Raw genomic sequence first — 22,748 nt, 5'->3', positions numbered from 1 at the left:
GTGTATCTTGGGGCAAGGGAAAATGGGGGTGTATTGGAAACCCAGTGGGGCAAAGTATAGACCAAAGCTTACATGAAATCCCAGGTTGAATAAACCAAAGACTATGCTTAGTGTCTTGTAATATCTACTTTCTTCCTCTGCTTTAAATAGAAAAGGAGCAACATCTCCTTTTGTATCATGGCCCAGAACTTTAAGCCTTTCCTCAAATCCACATGTTTATAATTTTTCATCTCTTCTCTTTTTTTTTTTAAAGCTCAAAGAAATCTTTATTCTCCAGCAGGTGCACACACAACCACCATCGCTGGTCCTCAGGGCCACACTCATCTGCATTCACCCACTTATCTATTGTTTTATTCATTCTATAAATACGGAGCACGCTGGAGGAATGCCGAATTGTAGCAGACATAGGCATTTGCATAGATACTTTTCCAAAAAAAGAGGAAAAGAGTTTTCAACCAGGAGACCTAACTCTAGTAGCACAGGATGATTCACAGGGTGAACCTGGGAATAGGGCATCTGCACATTTTCCTGGTATCCAGGCAACCACAGGAATTAGGTAAGTAGAGCTAGCAAGTCTGGTTTCCTCCACAGCTTTGTACAAATATCTGGGAATAGAATATAGAAGAATAAGCAGAAGCTGGATTCCATGACAGACTCAAGTTGCTAGCATAACAAGTGCCCTGGTAATCAACATGTGGCTCTGGGCCACCTGTGAATAGAAGATGACAGTGATGTCAGATTTGGTGTCTAATTGGAGGCCTCTTCAGTGTTCTGTTCTGTTTTCTATCGAACCTTCCTCAGCCTTAGTGTGTAAGGTGACCAGTGGGTGAACTGCGTTTGGCACTAAAAATGAGCAAAACGAGCTTCCACAGACCAATTCTGTAACCTTGGAGTTCAATACTCCATTGGAATCTTCAGAAGAGACATGACAGCTGTGGGGCCTCAAATTCTCACTGCATTTGAAAGGTTACAGCTGGGTGCTGGGCAGAAGGGACATGGCCCAGGAAGTGTGGGCCCAACATAGGCCAGGAGGGCATGTTCTGCCTTAGCTCCTTCTCAAAATAAGGCACTCCAGAAGGGAATCTGCCAAGAAAAGTGGGTACATCGAGTGATAGACACATTTGGTTCTCAGCTGAGGTGAGAGAAATGTGACTGGCAATCCCATCACGGTTGGAAACGGGACACTGGGCTTCCTGTTTCTATTACCGCTGGTAAACAAATGGTTTTTCATGAGATGATGATGTCTTCACTGCGATGTCTTCTTGTGTTCCTCTGGCTCAAAATTTGTGTTAAAAAATAATTACAGAAAAAATATACGAAACATGACATAGAACAGCTGTGACCTGATTAGTCTCCAGCTTGTCGCTGACAGGGCTGCAACACAATCCAGGAATACCACAGACTGTGAGGGCGAGGGTGCTCACTGACTGGAAAGAGAGGCTTTGAGCGAGAACGGAAACGATTCTGACATGCAAACTGGAGACAAGGGGACAGCAGGTCCAGAGGAGGTATAAACAATGAAGAAGAATGATGCTTTTTACTCCTTCTTCCTCTATTATGAGTGAGGAGTGTGTGTGGCAGATTTCAGAATTACCCAGGAAGCCAAGCTTTGAGCTGAAGATCTGCCACCGATGGCAGAATTGCTCAGGGGGGTACCCTGAACGGAGGCTTCTGGGCATGAGACAGAAGGAGGAGAGCCGCCCCAGGCAGGAGGCAACAGAGGCCTCTTTAGCCACAACAGCCACCCACAGGCTGCATGTGGGGAAGGTGTTCACTAGGCATTTAATGCTTGTTACTCCCTATCAATGAGATGCTTTTCTGGAGAGTTTGTAGTAAGAGCGCCAGGAAATGGATTAAGCAGAACACATCCGCTGCATATTTCAAATATTCCTAGGAGTGCTGGAAAGCAGTGGGGAGCAGACCCATGCCAGAAAGGCAATACAGCATGAGACGAAACTGCCTGCAGTCCTTGTGAATTCAGGCTTGCGTGTACTCTGTGCACAGTAACAAGAGCTAAAATGGCTTTGTTCCCGGGACTTTGCATGTATTATCTCATTTAATCCTTGCAGCATCTCTAGGATGTGGATTCTGTTTTTATCTCAATTTCACAAATGAGGACATGGAGACACAGAGGTTAAAGAAATAACTTGCTGTGGCACACATATGACAAGGGTCTGTGACAGGTTAGGATCTGGATGCGGGACTCTCAAGACCATGGCCTGGGCTTGTACTGCAGTTCCCTGTCCACAGATGTAGACACATTTTTTTCCTTCTCTGTTCTATTTCTCTTTGAAACCACATGTATTTTTGCTGACTGTATTATCAACAACTTGGTCCTGATTTGATCTGAATTATTGATACATAATTTCCCCTTTGAGTAGGGAGTCCCAGTTAGATCTCCACTTTTATTTTTACAAACATAAAGACACCTGGTGCTGGCCACCTTCTTACCTCTTTTCCATACGTTTAGTCTTGAAACGCTGCTGCTTTTCCTCTACAAACGATGTGTTTAGTGCTCTATGTAACCTCTGGCAGAAAAAACAGATTCACAGGTAGAGGTCATTAGAGACACACAGTCTGGGGACAAGTACCACCTGAGTTTAATAGTGTATCTCACTGTTACAAATCTGGGCCTCTTTAAACACATTTCTAGGGATGCCTGAAAACATCAACCTCTAGTCCTAAATCTCAGGAGAACCAAATTTTAATTCTAAGCTATTATTCCATCTAGAGGGAAAAACAGTAATTTGAAGGAAGCTTTAGAAATGCTCTGAGACGTAAAAAGGCATGTGATAGCATAACAAATAGCATGGAGGACATGGGGAGATAGAGGTAAGAAGGGAGTTGGGGGAAATTGGAAGGGGAGGTGAACCATGAGAGACTATGGACTCTGAAAAACAATCTGAGGGTTTTGAAGGGGGTGGGTGGGAGGTCGGGGTACCAGGTGGTGGGTATTATGGAGGGCACGGATTGCATAGAGCACTGGGTGTGGTGCAAAAATAATGATACTGTTATGCTGAAAATAAATAAGAAATTAAAAAAAAAAGGCATGTGATATAAAGAAGAATCGTCACAACTACTGTGTGGCAAAGGGCCTTGCAGCATTGCTAAAGGAGAGTCAAAAACTTAGGTCTGAATGTCTCAGCAGCCAAAACAAAGAAGAGAAGAACCAGAGAATTCTGCTAGTTATGTTAGCACCCGATGGAGGTCACCTGTAGCCGAGGCAGCAGGGGCGGCCTTAGGGGCCAGAAGCAGGGCTCCCGGAGGCAGGAGGGAGCCGCTGGTGGGGAGATGAGGCTGGCACCTGCGGCCTCCCCTTCCCTGGGGGCAGCTGCTCCTGCTGCCAGAGTCCCTTCTGTTCTTCTCCGGCTCTCCCTGCTCACCGCTGACAGGGAGCGCATCTGAACAGGGTGCTGGCTGGATGCTCTCTGGGGTCCCGGGGCCTGAGCACACCCAAGTCTGGGGACTGAACGTCCATCCTGTGCAGCTGGGCCTGGGCACCGGCTGACCTCCTCCCTCGGGGCCTTTGAAAATGGGGACAGAACAGGGGCCACTAGGTTCATCTAAAGGGAAAAATAGGGACTTCACACTCATTGAACGAGTTTCCATTTTGGCTGGAAGAGAGTGTCGGAAATAAATCTCTCACACCATCCCCTCGAGTTGTCACTGTTAAGTGAAACCAGGTTAAAAACAATGCCATCGCCTCCGTGGGAGGTGCAGTGCAGGTGATGAGACAGGCGGGGGTATGACAGGACAGGCTACTTCACTGGGAAAGCGGATTGATGGGCTAAAGGGAACTCCACTTTCTGCGCAGAGCGGTCTAGGCCGCCCGGTTCTCTTGGGAACTGGTCACCTGTCTGCCGCGGGGCTCTGGCCTGTGGCCTCGGCGGCAACGCTGAGGGTTCATCCCGAGGCGGCCGGCACTCACCTGGCTGGTGTGGAGCCAGTAGTGCAGCCGGGACCTGTTCTTGATTCGCGGGAGCAGCAGTCTGTACACGATGTGCTCCCCGATGGCGGTCAGCATGGACAGACCGAAGCCCACGCACAGAAGCACGAAGAGTCCGGAGAAATGTTTGATGCCCATTTGCAAAGTCTGTGGCAGAACAGGAAAAGAAAGGCCATGAATGCGAGGCTCCACCTGGCCCCACACTTGTTTTTAGATGCACATCTTTTTCTGTCCCCCGGGAGAGCTGGAGACTACCCCTCCCTGAGCGCTTGGCACGCTTCACTAGACCACGTTGGGAGAGGGGCCCAGCCAGAACCGAGGGCGCAGCACGCTTCCTGGGGAACAGGGCACATACAGTCCTATTGTCTGAAGGGTCTCAAGGTCTCGGCCACCCTATAGGCTCTAGAGACTGAGACAGAGGAGAGAGACCAAGGGTTGAAACAATTTAACATATTAAAGCACTGAACAGTTATCAAGGAAAGAACCTTTCTTAGGGATGCAGAATGAGTAGGTTTAAGGGGAAGAGACGTTGAATTCAGTAATTTTGACATTTAGATCTGGCAGGAACATGGAGATCATCTACTTCAATGTTCTCATTTTACAGATGAGGAACCTGGGACCAGGGAAGTGAAGTAAATTCAGGCAGTTCACAAAATTAGACAGCCACAGAGGGGTAAAAAAAAGGGGGGGGATCTAATATTTATTGATTGCTTACTTTTTTGCACTGAGATAGGTATTAAAACCACAATTTACAGTTGAAAACCACAATTCACAGTCCTTGCAGCTTTTAAGTGACCAAGCAGGTCTGTAAGTCCATGTTTGTTTAGCTGGGAAACCTGGGGTCTTTCTGTTATCCAACAAAACAGCAGCTGGGGCACCTGGGTGGCTCAGTCAGTTAACTGTAAGACTCTTGATTTTGGCTCAGGTCATGATCTCATGGTCATGAGATCAAGTCCCACATCAGGTTCTAGCCTGAGCGTGGAATATGCGTGGGATTCTCTCTCTCCCTTTGCCCCTCCCCACATCCTTCCCTCCAAAAAAACCCACCAGCAGTTACAACAACTATAGTTACAACAATTTTATGTGGCAGGTACTTTGCTATGTGACTTACATATGAGATCTAAGAGAATCCTCATGAGTTCTCTATGAAACAGGTATTATTCAATCACAGACATCAATGACGAGTCAATCCTGCAGAAAGAAAGACTTTGCACACACTGAGTGCCTACTTTAGGCAGTCTCTGAGGTACCATGGGATGAAGACAGGAGGATTATGTCTCTGCCTTTAATCAACTTGAGTCTAGGGAGGAAGCAAACATTCACAGGCCATGATACAGGCACAGATCCGTGTCTTCTCAGTTTTAGGGAGAAGCTGGCTCACAAGAGAAGTAGAATGTGGAAATGTGGAATGTGGGTGGGAAAGTAAGCACTCTGAAGGCTGTGGAAACAGAGGGAAAGAAGTGACATCTGGCAGAGTGATGTAGGGCGCTGTGAAGCAGACCATGGTGGCTGAGATGTAGGTCTGGGCAGAAGGCATGGACCATGAGGGAGAAGCAGGGCCACACTAAAAGCCCTCAGATGCCAGGGCTAAGGAGCCTGTCATCCCTCTTCTTGAGGCTTTCACTGATCATCGTCATCATCAATAATTACTTAGCACTTAATATGTGGAAGGCACAGCTCTGAGCACTTTGTCACTGTAGGAACCTGCTTACTATTCACAACAACACATGAGGTAGGTACTGTCATCACTTCCATTTTACAGGTGAGGAAACTTAGGAACAAAGTAGCTTGGCAACTTGTCCAAGGTCACAAAACTAGCGAAGGTAAAGCTGGCAGTCTGACTCCAGAGCCTATACTTTTACTCACTCTCCCTTGACTGATGTCAGTGTTCCCCATTCTCTGAAGGGGTCTTCCTTTCTTTCATTCTTCCCACCCGAATCCTGAAGACCTGAATCCTGAAGCTAGCCAGACATGGTTCAGGCACTGAACTTGGGGATTGCGGACTCTGGTGGAGTCTGGGCCATGAAATCTCTTTTCCCCCATGTCGGTACCTCCAGCAGTGGCTCAGTATCCATGACAGATACCGCCTGGACAACTAATGACTGGAGGTGAGCAGGGACATAGAGCATGGCCTGGTCTAGGTGACTGAGCACAAGGCAGACCACCTGAGGATGAGGCAGAAGCCCAGCCCTAGGGAATAAGGAATGCTGGTCTAGGAAAGGCAAGAGATGGATCGGGCCCTGAGAGCTACGAAAGCACTAGGGCTTCTCCTGGGACAAATGGTGACCAACTGTGTAATGCTGACCTCCAGAAAGCAGATTACAAATATGGCTGAAAATAGCCACTGGGCTGGCCCTCTCTGTGTATAGGATATAGCTACTATATAAGGATTTTATGAGTTATTACTGCTATGGATGAATAAAATTGGGGAATTCATTTTCGATTTTAACATCATCAAACAAACAGCAAAACACTTACAGACTGGCAATGCTTTCTTATAAGGTGCTGCCAAGATGAAGGAGAAAAATGTAACCTACAGTGAAACATCTTGCCTTTTAAACACCTGGCTTCCCCCTCCTTTTTTTGTGCATGATAATAACTAGTGTCATTTTCCTCTTCGTACCTCAATAACAAATAGGCTGTACTCAGTTTATTTTATACATTTTTCTTTAAAGATTTTATTTATTTGAGAGAGAGAGAGCCTGAGCAGGGAGAGAGGCAGAGGGAGAGGGGGGAGAGAAAATCTTGAGCAAACTCCATGCTGGGCTTGATGTGGGGCTCAATCTCACGAACTTGAGATCCTGACCTGAGCTGAAACCAAGGGTGGGACACTTAACCAACTGAGCCACCCAGGCACCCCCTCATTTTTTTTCTTTAAAGTTCTGTTCTTTATACCCACATACCAATGGACTAATAGATACAGTTACTGTTTCTTTTAAATTAGGTATCTAATATGTGTGCCAGGCATCCTTATGCATATTATGATCTTATAATAACCTTTTAAGTATTATTATCTCCATCTCCCATTCAAGGAAGCTGAGTCTCATAGAGATTAACCACCTTCCACAAGATCTTACAAGCTAATAAATGGGAGAGTCAGGCTGTGGATCCAGGACAGTCTGACGCTAAAGCCTACACTGCCTCTCAAGTGAATACCACTTATGGGTACTCCTTGCCGCCTGGACCCCAGGATCATGGCCTGAGCTGAATGCGGACGCTGAACCGACTGAGTCCCCCAGGTGCCCATGTGTCTAAGAGTGTTGTAGTGATACTTAAAGAAACTCATTGGGATTTTTAGATGAGTGGGAATGCTCTGGTGTTTCCCCACCACCATTTAAAACAATGGGAAGGGCTTCTACCTTCTGGAAATTCACTAGCCAATGTATTTCCAGGAGTGGACTAAATTCAGATAAAGAGAGATGCCTGTTCTGGCAAACGTTCTGAGTGGTTTCTGCCCAGATCCATGAGTGCTCCCAGTGACACACAGAGGCCAAGACCACCAATTTCGTTGCTGCCTAAACTGTGCTTGGCATCTTGCTCAGATGTGGACATTTGAAACATCTGACAGCTGGTGAGATAACTGATTAATTCTGAAACCTCGAGCAAGAAATGCAGTTGGACTACTTCATGTATCATGCCTTAGATGGTACTGAGTCCAAAGAGCTAAGCCTCCCTAGCTCCCAGTGCACATCTCTACATACATACCACCTACACACTTTCTCTCGTCCTTGGACTTGGCTATACCTGTTTTCAATTCCTCTGTCCCCATTCTCTTTTGGACTCATTCCAATCAGGCTTTTTGTCCCAACCTATAACCTACACGACTCCTGTTAAAGCCATCAATGACCTCCACATTGCTAAATCCAACAATCAGTTTTCACCTTATTCATGTACCAGGTTGGACACTATTATTTCATCCTCTTTGATATATTTTCTTCACTGTTTCTGGGATACCTCTCTCTTTGTTCTACTTCAGTCTTTACTGCTTTACTGGTTTCTCCTCATCTTTCTGTTAGTAAATATTGGTATGACGTTGATTTTTAGCTACATTCACTTTCTTATCCAGACTCATGGCTTTAAATCCCATCTATCTGCCAATGACTTCTAAACGTATATCTTCCCCAACTCTTATTCAGTCTCTCTACTTGGTTATCTAACAGACATCCCAGATTTAACACACTGAAATAAATAAATTTTCCCTGAGAATAGCTCCTCATATAGTCTTTCTCATTGGAGGATCTCCATCCTTGCTATTGCTTGGGTCAGAAACCTTAGAGTTATCTTTGACTGCTCTCTTTCTTTAGCATTCCATACATAGTGTGTCTGCAAATATGGCAGACCCCACTTTCATAGTATACACAGAATCTGATGACTTCCCACCACCTCCACCAACCACTCTGGTCTATGCCACCATCACTGCTCACCTAGACTACTGAAATAGCTTCTCTTTGGTTCCCTGACCCCCTCAGTTTGTCTTCTGCATGGCATCCGGCTTGGCTCCCTCAACATATCATGTCATGCAATGCCCAGTGATGGTTTTCCATCTCATCTAGAGTAAATGCCAGAGTTCTTACAATGTCCTACAAGAAGTTCCATGAGTTAGTCCCACACCCCCTAACTTCACATCCTTCTCTCACTTGTTCATTCTGTTCAGCTACTTGGGCTTTCTCTCACTTCTTTAAGTCTACGGAGCAGTCGAGGATCTTCATCTGTTCTCTCTGCCTGTAACTCTTCTGCCAGGCATCAATATTGCTCCTTCCCCTCATTTTCTGCAAGTCTCTACTTGCAGAAAAGGGTCCTCAAAGTCTCTACTCAAATGTCACTTATCAGTAAAGTCTAGCCTAACCATATGGTTAAAAAGGCAAAACCTGCCCTGCTCCCCTTCCTTTCCTGGACACAACCTATACCCTCACTGTTTTATTTTTCTCCTGTCATAATAAATATGATTTTATTGCTTATTTCCCTTCTCATGTAGAATATAAGCTCCAAGAGACCAGGGGTTTTGCCATTTTGTTCAGAGTGGACCCTGATTGCCTACAATAGTGCCTAGCATTTACTACATGTTCAATTAATATTTTTGAATGAATGGATGAAAGGATATGAAAGCTAGTATCTTTTTTGTATAATGTAAATGTATACAGATCCCCCCCCCCAAAAAAAAAACCACTTCTGTTTCTCTCAGGAGAGTTCTAGAATAATTCTGTGAGGGAGAAAGACAAAGATGCATATTCTCAATTGATAGAAGAGAGAACTCAGAGAGCTCAGAAAACTTGCCATCCTGACTTCGTAATGCCAGTGTTCATCACTCTGGGGACATAACTGGGGGGAAATATATTTACAATTAATAAAATAAAAAGTTAGAGACTGAACGCAGTAATTTCAGCTGGCTTGTGTTGGGAGTGTATTGTACTGATTTTATTTGCTGAGGACCCTTTTCTTGGGGGACTGCCCTTGCCCACTTCATATAATTTTGGTGTGTCTACCAGTCACAGACTCCCAGGTCTTTAGTTCCCTGGAGCCAAGCATGGGGCCCAAGGTAGGTCAGTTTGCATTTGGGCAGAGACATTGTCACTGAAAGTGACTGAGGCTGAGTTCCAGTGCCAGTGCCTCAAAGACACTATTTTCCCTATTTCCTGCCACTACCATCCCTGAAGTCCTGTGGTTCCTGAGGCATCATCAGTCATTCTCCTCACTTCAAAAATACTGAGCTCGGGGCACCTGGGTGGCTCAGTGGGTTGAGCCGCTGCCTTTGGCTCAGGTCGTGGTCTCGGGGTCCCGGGATCGAGTCCCGCGTCGGGCTCTCTGCTCAGTGGGGAGCCTGCTTCCTCCTCTCTCTCTCTCTGCCTGCCTCTCTGCCTGCTTGTGATTTCTCTCTGTCAAATAAATAAATAAAATCTTAAAAAAAAATACTGAGCTCCCCACTATTCTTTCAATAATCCCCCTTTTTCTTGTTTAAATTAATCTGTTGCTTGCAACCAAAGAACCTGACCTGATCGACTGCTTAAAGGACTAAGCTCCCTTAGCTCCAAGGTATAAAAAGAATCGATCTTGAGACAGACTTTATTTCTCATGCAGAACACTGAAGTGAATGTGTGAGTCTGTTCTAGGAAGATTTCTTTGACACAGTGAGGCTCTGCCTTTCTTTGCATGCCTCCAAAAGCTTGGTATATAGTAGGTGCTCAATAAATGCTTATCAAAGTATACATCTGACAAGAATCTTAGTTATAATTAATCTCAAGATTTCTAGTACCTATTAAAGTAGGTTTCCCCCAGAGCAAAATAACTACAAGAACCATAGGAAATCATTTTATACTTTAGTGATCTGATGCATTAAACTTTGCATTATCTCCTGTCTGAGTCTGTAAAGCCCAATCCTGGTGTTCAAACAAATTTTCTTTTCCTTTAGTAAGAATAGGAGTAGGGGAGGAATAATAGTTTTAGCAAGAGGTAAAGAGAAGAAAGGCTATGGATCTTCTGAAATATGGATGACTCCTAGATACTTAGAAGCAGGACATGTAGGAAGCAAATGATGTTTCAAATTTAGAAGACCTGATTTATACACTTTTTTTTTTTTTTTTTTTTTTTTTTTGCCACCAACTACTTTGACCAGAAGAGCAGCAGCAGCTCCACAAATCTGGCAGATTCATTGTTTCTATACACATGACCCTCTGAGGGGGACGGACAGAAGATGGAGACCTGCCTGAGGCATGGGCTGGAAGGTACCAAGGACAGCTCCTAGGGGAGACAGTCGGCCTGGCTAGGGAGTACCGTAAGGGTGAAAAGTATCATTTGGGATTTCTAAAAAAATTAACAAAATCAAGAAAAGGGAGAAAGAAGGTGTTCACTCAGAGGATCTGGAATTTTCTCATCTATGAAGGGCAGACTGGAAGATCACAGTTAACAAAAGAAACACAAGAGATGATTTGTAAAATCCAATAGGACAATGCATAAGCAAAGTTAACAGTGCTCACATATTTGGATGAGGAAAGTAATCTAGATGGAAAGTATCAGTGTCTGTGGGAATGTCCCACCACTTCCCAGGCCCTGGCAGCCGGGGTACACCTTTGTCTTCTTTAATCTGGAATCTGCTTAATGGCTGGCTCATCAACATTTCCTGCCTATAGTGCTGAGGAAATGCTCCCTCTCTGTTCCTTGTGTTCCACAACCCCCTGCTCCTTCTAGGCTTTGGCAACCATTGTTTAGCCGTGGACCTGGTGCTCAGTTTGCTACATTAGTTTCATTGTGTGGCCTTTTGGAAATCTTAATTTATTATTAAGGCAGCTCAGAAAAATATTTCTAAAACTTAGAGATAATTAGCCATAATCCTTAGACTATACAAATACTTTCTTTTTAAAAACAAGTTCTATTTTTAAGTGTCAACATCCAACAAAAACAAGTTCTATTTTTAAGTGTCTATTAGAGTTTGTGGGACTCAAACTCACAACCCTGAGATCAAGAGTCACAGGCTTTAATCAACTGAGTCAGCCAGGTGTCCCTACAAAATGCTTTCAGTTCTTCCATTTTCTCTCCTGAACTGCATATGAAACATATGCATATGTATTTTCCAGAGTTATGTAAACATACAATTATGCTTTAAAAAAACCACTATTTTCTAAAAATGTTTGCATTTACAGTTACTTCATTAATTTTAATGGCCTTATGTTGTCACCTATTATTTACCATAATTGACCTAGCTAATCTCAAACTTTCAGGTATTTAATTTTAATATTATTAATTGTATATATATGATAAATATTGCTGCAACAAAAAATCTTCTACGTATAGCATTTAAAAAATTGGCTTTGACTTCCTGAGATAAATATATGCAGTGAGTGGGATTAACAGGTCAGCTGATGTAACTGTTTTGATGCCTGGCGACATGTGAAGCAGCTCTCAGAAAATGTGAACATTGCTGCTAGTGTTGCCCCAATGCACAGCACACTCACAGCCTTGCCAAGCCTGTTTTGTACGTAATCGCTTCTTCGTGTTTTAAACACTCTGATTTGTATTTCCTTAGTGAGGCCATTTTCTGATTTTCCCATCCCCTTTTATATGAATCATATATTTATAACCTTTGCCAATTATACATTTCAGACAGGGCCAGGCTTTTTATTTAAAAAAGCTATTAACTTCTTTCCTACATATTATTTATGTTTCTCTAACTTCAGGTTTTACCGTTAGCTTTTGTTGGATTTTATTATATGGAAGTTTGAAATTTTATATGGCTGTTATTTGTTTTGACTACTGTAAACCCATCTATTGTTTTAGCTGTTAGAAAATATCCACATTGTTGGGATAAGTGTTTTATGACCAGTTGCTTTATTTTTGAAAAAAATCAAAAGGCAAAACCTGCCCTCCTGCCCTTCCTTTCCTGGACACAGCCTATACCCTTACTCTGTTTAATTTTTCTCCTGTCATAATAAATATGAGTTTATTGCCTATTTCCCTTCTCATGTAGAATATAAGCTCCAAGAGACCAGGGATTTTGTCATTTTGTTCTTGAGCTTTTATACTAAAGGGTGGAGCACGTTATTTTCTCTTCATTGAGACTTTCCATTTTAACCACATGCTTCAGAGATACATTAGCCAGTAAAAGGACACTCTCTTCTTAGGGTGGCATGCACTCCTTTATGCTCATTTTAAGATCTTCAGATTTTTTTTTTAAAGATTTTATTTATTTATTTGACAGACAGAGATCACAAGTAGGCAGAAAGGCAGGCAGAGAGAGAGAGAGAGAGAGAGGGAAGCAGGCTTCCTGCGGAGCAGGGAGCCCGATTCAGGGCTCGATCCCAGGACCCTGAGATCATGACCCGCGCCGAAGGCAGCAGCCCAAACCACTGAGCCACCCAGGCACCCCAGATCTTCAGATTTTAAAAATATTGGCAAATAAGAAAATTGTGAGGACAAACATCATGTAAAACTAACAACAAAAAGTGTACTTGTGGGTCAGATTAAGCCTATGAGCTATCAGACTATATCCTTTGATGTACACAGCTGTCTTGCTGCTAGTGTCCCTTTCAGTGTTGTGGTTTTTCATTGTGAATCAGTTAATGCCTTTAAAGCTGACACATGCTTTGCTACTTATTCACACAGTCACCAGCCTTTGAGAGAGCTATGGTAGCCAATATGAAAGGAGAGGGGTCCAGTTCTGATTCTCAGTCTAGTGGCCTATTACGGTGCAACCTTGTCTTTAAAAACATCCAAGCCTTTCCCTTTTCAAGGCAAGAAAAACAGATAAAACACAGTAGCCAGATCAATGACCTCCTCCATGCTAACAAAGAGAATCAGCAGCATAAATGCAGAACAGCTTGTAACAAAATAAAAAAGTTTCCTGAGAGGTTTTTCCCAGAGAATGTCTCTAAAGCATGACCTAGAGGATAAACCAACAACGCTAAAGCCATTTTCTCCTACATTTAAAAAAAAAGTGGTTTGGGATTGCAACATACATTAGAAAGCAGATACAATCCATTAACATAGGATTCATAACAACATATTGTTACTGATCTCTATAGCTTAGACATGTATGGTTGCTATTATCAGTTTAATCTAAACAAATCACTCATTTTTCAAAATGAGATGAAGATGGAAGATGACTTATGATTGCCTTGCTTTTTTTTTTTTTCCCAATATGTAGAACCAAAGAGGAGGCAGCTGCTTGGTCCTTTACGAGTAATTCACTCCTTTTGTGAAAACTGAGGTTTGATTTGATTATATTAATAACACCAGAAATATTTTGAAGCAGGTAAATATAAGAACCATAAAAGTAAGAGGTAATGCAGTGAGTTCAGCGTTTGGGATCAGAAGAAAGCCTGGTTCAGGGGTGCCTGGGTGGCTTAGCAGGTTAAGCATCTGACTCGTGGTTTTGGCTCCAGTTGTGATCACATGGGTGGTGGGAGTGAGCCCCACAGGCTCTGCACTTGATGGGTGGATCTGCTTGAAGATTCTCTCCCTCTGTCCCTCCCCACACTGGCATGCACTCTCTCTCAAATGAATGAATAAATCTTTTTTTTTTTTTTAAAGATTTTATTTATTTATTTGACAGAGAGAGATCACAAGTAGGCAGTAGGCAGAGAGGCAGGCAGAGAGAGAGAGGAGGAAGCAGGCTTCCCGCTGAGCAGAGAGTCCGATGCGGGGCTCGATCCCAGGACCCTGGGATCATGACCTGAGCCGAAGGCAGAGGCTTAACCCACTGAGCCACCCAGGCGCCCCTGAATGAATAAATCTTAAAAAAAAAAGAGGAAGGGGAGGGGGAGAAGGAGGAGGAGGAGCTTGATTCAAGTTCTTGCTTTGCCACTTACCAGCTGGGAGATCTCGGAGAAGATTCTGGATCTCTCTATAGCATCATGTATTAAACTGAATGATGGCACCTACTTCACAGTGTTATTACGATTAAATGATGTAACAACTTCAACAGTATCTGGAACAGTGGTTCAGTAAATGGGTATCACCCAAGGAGTTGCACAAAACTACATTTGTTGGCAACTGGCAACTAACAGAAAAATCAGAGCATTCTAACTTGGAAGTAAATGTGATGTTTCTTCCCAAATACCCATACAGTCAGATCTTTCCAGTTTCTGAAACTGGAAACAGGCTCTCAGTTCAAGGTCATTGCCATAAAACTCTGGGTAACTACATTAAGTAGACTGATCAAACAATTAGCCTGTTAATTCCAGCCATTCCAGAGGCTGAAATATTTTCCTCTTGTTAAATTAAAACATGTAATCCAACATGTTTCAAACCCTTCATTGTAATTTTTAAATTTCCATATTTAAATTTACAAGGTACATTGCAGGGTATATAAAAAATGTCTATGAGGCCTTCTTGGCTAGTACTGCACATGCTCACTTTCCTCATGCAGTTTCCTCCACAAAGTCAAATAGGTTGGGCTAGAATCAGAGTCTTCCTTTTATTTTTTTAAAAGATTTTTTAAAAAATTTATTTGTCAGAGAGAGTGAGAGCACACACAAACAGGGAAGCAGCAGGCAGAGGGAGAAGCAAGCTCCCTGCTGAGCAAGGAGCCTGATGTGGGGCTCCATCCTAGGACCCCAGGATTCCAGGATCATGACCTGTGCTGAAGACAGATGCTTAACCCTGAGCCACCCAGGTGGCCAGAGAGTCTTTCTTTTAAACTTTCTCTAGTCAAGAAGTCCATTTTTTTCTGCAAATGAGGGGGTGGGGAAGACTATGACACTGTTTGTTTTCTGGATTAGGATTACACAAATATCCAGTTTAATTTTAGAGTGGTGTAGCTAAGTACTAAGAAAGGGTTCAAAAGGAAGAAATAAGCGTCCTGTTTCCCTTATGTATCTTGATCTAGTAGAAGTGGAGAAGGGGGTGGAAGGGAGTTAGAATGAACCCACTGTGCTCTAGGCCCTTGTCTTATTTTTTAGTAGGTTCTACACCCAACATGGGGCTCAAAGTCACAACCCAGAGATCAAGAGTTGCATGCTCTACCAAGACAGTCAGCCACCATTACATGTTTTATATTTTTGAATCCTCAAAATAACCAATGGATCCTTATTTTAATTAGGAGAACTGATAGTGAGAGGTTAGGAAACTTGGCTTATGCTCACACAGCTAATAAATGCCCATCGTTAAGAACCTGCTTGTAAATGACTCCAAACCCAGGTGTGCCTGATTCTTTCAACGATGTCATCCTGAGCTATGACTCAGATCACTACATGGTTGGGACCATTTATTATTAACAGATTTTTTTTTTTTAGGACTGCACAGAAATGAAAGGAACAGAGATTCCTATTTTTTGTGGTTCCTAAATAATCTACTAAATTAAAAAGTATGGCAGGAGGGCTTGGTAGATGGGTGCCCTGACAGTAATGAAATTTGTGGACTTATTTTTCCTACTTCTGTTTATTCAAGAATAGCAACTGGCTTCTTCAAACTAGAAGGATAATTTCTTTCAAGCAGATCTTCCTCATCCTGAGAAAAATCACCTGAGTTTTGTCCTGTGTAGGGAGAGTAGGTTTCACTGTCCTAAGGTTTGGAGCCTTCAGCCCTTCTGTGGGGAGTGGTCCATGGTAAGCAAGAGGACTGGCATGAAGTGGCAAATGCTGGGACCAAAGACAGTTGGTTTTCTGAGAACTGATCGCAAGTGGGGCCTCGGAGAGCTGGTAATATCCGGATATAGGCAGTGGTATACTTACTGGTACACAAGTTCTCCAAACAAAACATGAAATGTTTTTGCTTCTTTCCATGATGTACTAGTTCTATCATGGCCAAATTCTCTCTCTCTCTCTTTTTTTTAAAGATTTTGTCAGAGAGAGAGAGACCGCACATAAGCAGGGGGGCAGCAGGCAGAAGGAGATGCAGGCTCCCTACTGAACAGGGAACCTGATGCAGGACTCAATCCCAGAACCCTGGGATTATGACCTGAGCTAAAGGCAGATGCTTAATGAACTGAGCCACGCAGGTGTCCCTCCCATGGCTAATTTCAATCTAATGACATGACATCCCTAAACACAGAGCTAGAAAGAAGGCACACACACTGCCCTTGTCCAGGATGACTAGGCTCTAATACACACCTTGGCTGCAGGTGTATTAGCCTGTTAGGAATTTTGGGCTGAATTCCATTAGAAAAAAGGCTTCCTGGGGTGAAAGAGCTCTCAGCTTCCCTGCCAGGCCTCAGGTCTGATGTTTAGAACTGAGTTTAGCTAGTATAGACAGCATTGCCGCCCTGCAGCAGAGATGTGTTTGCCCATCTCTGCATCTTTTGAATGTATCTGCCTCTGTCCTGTCAGAACAATTCTGAATCTGTTTATTTCCCTCTAACTGGGGGTGGGGTGGGGTGGGGTGGGGGCAGGGGCTGAGTTTTGGAGGGAAGAGCTTTCTGGGAAAGTCCCTGCCCTATTTGGACTGGAAGCAATCATTTTTTTATGATTTTATTTATTTGACAGAGATCACAAGTAGGCACAGAGTCAGGCAGAGAGAGAGAGAGAGAGAGACAGAGAGAGAGAAGAAAGCAGGCTCCCTTCTGAGCAGAGAGCCCGATGCGGGGCTCGATACTAAGACCCTGAGATCATGACCTGAGTGGAAGGCAGAGGCTTTAACCCACTGAGCCACCCAGGCACCCCAACTGGAAGCAATCTTAACTGTACTTCCTACTGGGATGGCTGGCTCACCTGGAAAAACTGCCACTAAGTCTGAGAGTTGGGCTAGGCACTTAGTCCAGGCTTATTAACATTTCTTATAAGAGCCCTGAGACCAGTTCTTGGTCAGGAGCTGGAATGACGGGACAGGAGGAGGCCTCCAGATGAGCTCAGGGATATCTAGATGCAAGATGGGGAGTGGGCTACAGCCTAGGAAAGGGAAAGGTGGGCTTTCACCGCCCAGAGAGAGCTGATTAAAAGGTGCTCAGCCAAGAGAAATAGATCTGTTCCTGCTGCCACAACAGGAAGTTAGCAATCTGTTGAGAGAACCTGGACACAAGGAAATGAAAACAGTTCACCTAACCCCTGATTTAAATTGTGCAATTCCCTCCCATCTATAAAACTATGAGAAGTAAAGGCAAAGATATGTATATTTTCTTATTTTGGAATTTTTAAAGTTTTTGACACTTTATAGTTTGGATCCTGAATCAAAACAAAGAAAAAGATGTTTAGAAAGACCTTTTGATTTTCTTTTCCCACCATGCTCCTTCATCTTGGTCTCCCCCAGTCTGGGTGTTCCCCTGAATCACTGAGATAAAAAGAATTCACAACACCGAGTTGGTTATGAGGTTCATGTTAGAAAATGTGGCTTCACAAAGAGAAACACTTCCAAATAAATCTGAGACCCAGCTCCTGGGCTGCCTTGAGCAGATCTTAAAAGAGACAGAAAGGGAAGTAAGAGTTGGTGGGTGGAGCTCTTAAAAGCTCACACAATCACCACCAACTTCTTGTGGACATCCAGGCCTCTAACCACAGCGCTGAACTCCTCAAAGGATATTTTCCCGTCTCCATCCCGATCCAGGACGATGATGGTTTTGTCCACTAACTGCTGTAACTGCCAGTCCTCCAGGTTGTCGCCCACCATCAGCTTCAGCACCTGGAAGAGCTCCCCGTTGGAAATGTAGCCATCTTTATCAATGTCATAGATGCTGAACGCAAACCTCAACTTCTCCTCCTCGTCCCCCCTGACGCTGAACTGGGAGGTCCCCAGGATGAACTCCTTGAAGTTCACTTCTCCATTGCCGTCGGTGTCGAAGACGTCGACCACTCGCTGCACCAACGGGTTCTGGTGCAGCTCGGGCAGGGACACGAACTCCTCCACGCTCAGAGAGCCTGAACGGTCCAAGTCCAGCTTCTTAAACCTCTTGCTCAGCCTTTTAATTTCATCGGAGCTGAAGTGGGAGCATATCTCCTCCGGGTAACTGGCTTCATTTCCCATTGTGGACGCGGACACCCCTCGCAAGGGCTGTAGGCGCGGGCGGGTCCAAGCCCAGCGATTGCGCGGCTGCGGCGGGAGGATGGGGGGTGGGGTGCGGGGCAGGCTTGGAAGGCTGGCGGACCTCTCCCCTCCCCCACCAGGAGTCAGGAAAGGAGCGGGGAGGCGGGCAGAGAGGGAAGTGGGAGAAGGTAGGAGAGTGCGGCGGGGGAGGGGCTGGGGTAACGGACGCCCAGGAGTGGACAGGCATATAGGTTGCTCCGCCCTCTTTCCTTTTCTTGCCCACTTGGCCGCTGGCGGTTTTCTTCTAGTTCTGCTGCTGGTGTTTCATCTTCTCGCTTCCTCCCTTGTCCTTAGTAAGCTCCAAAGGGGCAGTGTCCCCAGCACAGTGCCTGAAGCGCAGTATGTTTCATCAATACGCTCAGAATGACAGAGCGCACTGCAGTCCTGTGCTCTTTATGCTTATGCGGGCCTTGTGGTGGGCTAAAAGAGGTAATACATCAAAGAACTGATCTTATACATATTTCCTAAATTCTCTGCCGCGATTTCCTAAATTCTCTGCCGCGATTGACATCCTTCAGGTGCAGTGGTCACTGACCCTTTTCAAGACCTGGGGTTCCGGGTCTTAGTACAGGACCACTCAGATGTCGCACAGAATTTCTCACATGATCACTGATATGCGGTAACATATTCCTGAGAAATATAACAGCGCTGAATCCAGGGCATTCTTTCAAGAAGACACAGTTCCTAAGACTATGGCCTTGGTTGCCCTGTTACTTGGCATCCATCATCTTATAGACTGGTCTTTATCTTTTTCCAACTGGAGCCTGGTGGCTGCCCTAAGGACCATGCTGGGAATGGCTGTAATGTGCCCAGAGATGCCTTTTGCATGTTTTGAGAGCGACAGTGGTCCTTCCACTGTCTCATGCTTTCCTCTTTGCTTAACCTGGATTTGTCCTTTTTGATAAACATGAATCTCTTGTGTCCGCCCCACCCCCACATCCCTTCTTCCTTTAGAAGCACATCATTTACTCCAAATGCATAAGAAATGAACTGACTCAAGGGCAATGTAGTTCACCAGGAGAACCCCAGGCCACTAAATCAAACTGAAAGGGGTGAACACTAACTTAAAAAATGCTACTACATTCTTTGTGTTTTAAGTTAAGCCAAAATAGCACTCTAAAGGCAACTACTGAAACTGCCATGATGGCTAAGGGGTACCTAACCCAAGAACCAGACAGTTTAAGGGAAAAGGGAAGTTTTGTAGGCTACAATATTTAATAACTGAATTATTATCCCAACTGATTGAATGAATTAGATCTGAAAGAAACATGACAGCGTGGAAAGATTTCAAAACAGAATAATCCAACTCTGAAGTGACCATTGAGTAAGGCCTCAACAACTTGCTTAACATCAGTTTTTCCATCTGTAAAATGGAGCTAATAATACATTTTGTACAGCTGTGTGAGGATTAAAGCTGGTATTAGCCAATATGAGAAATCACTGTCACATCATCATTATCCTTACTATCTCCCCTGTGGGTGGAGATGAAGTCTTAAAGAATGAACAGTTGGCAGCCTGGGTCCTTACACGCAGCTATGTCATTTACTGAGCATTCCTTGGTACCACCGACAGTGTGCCACTCACTGCTCTAAGCACTTCCTCAGCATTAGCTCTGGCTCCCCCAGCACACTCCTTGAGGACTGACCGCACTGGCCCATCAAGCATGTTTCTGGAGTCCACGCTGTCTTACCCATGATAGTTGTCATTTGGAAAGGAGATATTAGTGTGGAAACTTTCAGTAAATGTATTCTTCTGTTCCTCTATGGGTTATTTTTAGGAGGTAGTAAAGGGTAGTGGAGAGAGCAGAAGAATTCAGTAGACCAGGTTCCAATCCCTGCTCTGCCCAGATTAACAATGAGCCCTTAGAGGAGCCATTCCTGTCCCAGCCTCAGTGTACTCATCTGTAAAATGGGGATAGTAATTATAACTGCCTTCTCCACTGCATGTAGTTCTGAGAGCGAGATGCGGGAGTGCACATAGAAATGTTATGTAAGAGAAGTACTGTCACAAGAGTCAACTCACGTGGAACAGACACTATCAGGAAGATGGCACCACTTCACTAAAATAATTCAGTGTGCAACCAAGAATTGCTTTACTCCTTCCCTGCAGAGGATGCAACGTCACGCTGGATCTTAAGTTCTAGTCAATGTGAAGTTGAGTTCCCCATTGCTCCACATTTCATAAACTTTGTAGGTCAGTATTGTTATGGGGCTCAATGCCATTGTTTCAATTTTCTCTGGTTGTTATTCTTAGTTATTTTCACTGTTACTCTTTCTGGTTTTATCACTGTGGAGGGATCCGGACCGTCAGATATTCATTGCAGTAAGTAAATGGAAAGGGTTGACTGTTCCAGAAGAAATCAGGAGCCTGATGGCACTTCCATTTCAGCAAGTTTTTAGGGAAAGAACTGTAAGATGGTCACATGCAAAAGTAACTGGCATTAGAAAATAAAGCCAAACATAAGTGATGAGTCCTGTAGTTCATGTAAGGCATCATCTTCCAAGTTAGTCAGGAATATGGGTTTCTGAGTAGTATCACACATTCTGGGAGCGACCCACGCAGTGGGTCATTGACCTTGACCTGGAAGCCCTCACGTATCTGTGATGTTGTCCATCACCATATTTAACATCAATCTGTGTTGAGGTTAGCCATCTTATAGACTGTGGAAACACATGGCCCTGAGTTTAAACCTGAGCATCAGATTTCTCACTGCAAATCAGTGTTATTTTAGGTTTAAGTGAGAGAACATCTCAAATAATCCAAAGCCATCTAAAATAGCATGTCGGTGCACAGTAGGTGCTCAATACCTTTTGTACCCTATATTCTTTCTACTCTCTTTCTTACTCCTTTGTTTTCCCTAAGGCAGATATTTGGCTTTGGCTATATGTGTCTTGTTTTTCTTGGATGTGATATACTTTATTTCAAGTTTAAATCCATTTAACAAATGGATTGTGTGCCAGGCCCTCTGCCTCCTGATGGGTCTTCTGCGGTGAACAAGACATAGTCCCCTGAGAAATATACAGTTTTGCTATTGAGAAATCTACACTCTAATAAATAGTATGGAAGGATGTAGTGCTGTTTGGTCAGTCTTTCACGTTTCTCATGTGTATTCAAAAGGATGAAGAATAATATGTTTGATTTTCTTTCGTAATTCTGGCATGGTGTTTAATATGAGCCCAGGTTTTCAATCATCATTTTGCTATTTAACAACTCTGTGATCTTGGGCAGAATTATTTATTTGAATCACTGACCATCTATAAACTGGGACAATTGCTAACTCATAGCATCCTTTTCAGGATTAAATGAGATAGTACACCTTAAAGAATTAGGCTCAATGCCTAGCCATAGGAGGTACAAAGATGATAGATATTATAATTACTGCCTACTTTAGGCTTACCTGGAAGATTTTAATAGATGATTTAGATATATGTACATGCAGATATACTCAACTATTCATTTCTTCTCTTCACAAATGTTTATTGAACATCTCCTATATGAGAGGCTTTCTGTGGTGATCTAAAGCAGGTACATTGCCAGCTGTCTATGGTTTTGCAGGGAAGATGGACATTAATCAAATTACCATGCCCAGAAATATTAAAGGGGTACCTGTGGTGAATGTTGCAGGTTAGAGGTAACACAGTAGGAATCTGTCATGCCAGGGGAGTTCACACAATGGGAATTTGATCCAGTCAGTAAGATGAACTAAACCTTAACTGGGAAAGTGATGACTGAACAGAAATATCAAGGAGATGAAGAAATTAACTGATGTTCTGGGCAGGGATGAGGGTTCCAGGAAGAAGGAACTACATGTGCAAAGGGGCTGGGGCAGGAGGAGCATATCAAGTAGGAGAACTTGAAAAAGGCTACTGTGGCCAGAACAGGGAGGTTGCAGGAGAGTGTGGTATTAGATGAAGTGAAGAAATGTCTGACCATTCCCTAGACACTGAATAAATCATTCCTTACAGGGCATCATTTATCCAATCCTGTTTCTTCAACAGGTAGAGCACTGAGGGCATTCAAGGATGGTCCCTACTCAGAAAGCTTACTGACCACTGAGTGACTTGAGGCAGTAGAAAATTGTAATTAATTATAACACAAGCTGGAAAAGGAAAGATGTCATCAAAAGTGTAAAGGTTAAGAGCTGTAAGCATTCAGAGAACTGAGAGGTAGTTGGAAAATACCTAGAATTCTTGCTGGGAACAAATGGAGGAAGACTTTTTGCAAGAAGTACAATTTCATTCTGACAAAGACGAAGGGAACAGGTACTCTAACCACAGAAGTGGGAAAGGGAGTAGGTGGGGATGGCAGAATCTGGTGCAATGTGGCTTAAGTACTGAGTAAAATACCAAAGTGAAATGGA

The 22,748-nt window shown here is 43.8% G+C and overlaps 2 protein-coding genes across 2 annotated transcripts in view; both read right to left on the bottom strand.

Moving 5' to 3' along the window:
* Nucleotides 1-22,748, bottom strand: part of GRIN3A (glutamate ionotropic receptor NMDA type subunit 3A) — a 164,033-nt gene that overhangs the window by 2,522 nt on the left and 138,763 nt on the right. The window contains exons 7-8 of the mRNA XM_059411168.1: nucleotides 3,929-4,093; nucleotides 2,452-2,528 (exon numbers count right to left, since the gene is read on the bottom strand). Coding sequence (XP_059267151.1) covers nucleotides 2,452-2,528; nucleotides 3,929-4,093 — 242 coding nt within the window. The remainder of the gene's footprint in view (nucleotides 1-2,451; nucleotides 2,529-3,928; nucleotides 4,094-22,748) is intronic.
* On the bottom strand, nucleotides 17,708-18,475 carry PPP3R2 (protein phosphatase 3 regulatory subunit B, beta). The gene has a single exon (XM_059412247.1). It carries the CDS (start codon nucleotides 18,326-18,328, stop codon nucleotides 17,816-17,818), a length of 513 nt encoding a protein of 170 aa, XP_059268230.1. The 5' UTR covers nucleotides 18,329-18,475; the 3' UTR covers nucleotides 17,708-17,815.

Source organism: Mustela nigripes, chromosome 9, assembly GCF_022355385.1.
Source record: "Mustela nigripes isolate SB6536 chromosome 9, MUSNIG.SB6536, whole genome shotgun sequence".
Classification (NCBI taxonomy): Eukaryota; Metazoa; Chordata; class Mammalia; order Carnivora; family Mustelidae; genus Mustela; species Mustela nigripes.
This window is presented reverse-complemented; position numbering and strand designations above follow the sequence as displayed.

What these genes read in the sequence shown, in the direction of transcription:
- PPP3R2 (XM_059412247.1), bottom strand. Translation starts at nt 18,328, where the DNA reads ATGGGAAATGAAGCCAGTTACCCGGAGGAGATATGCTCCCACTTCAGC.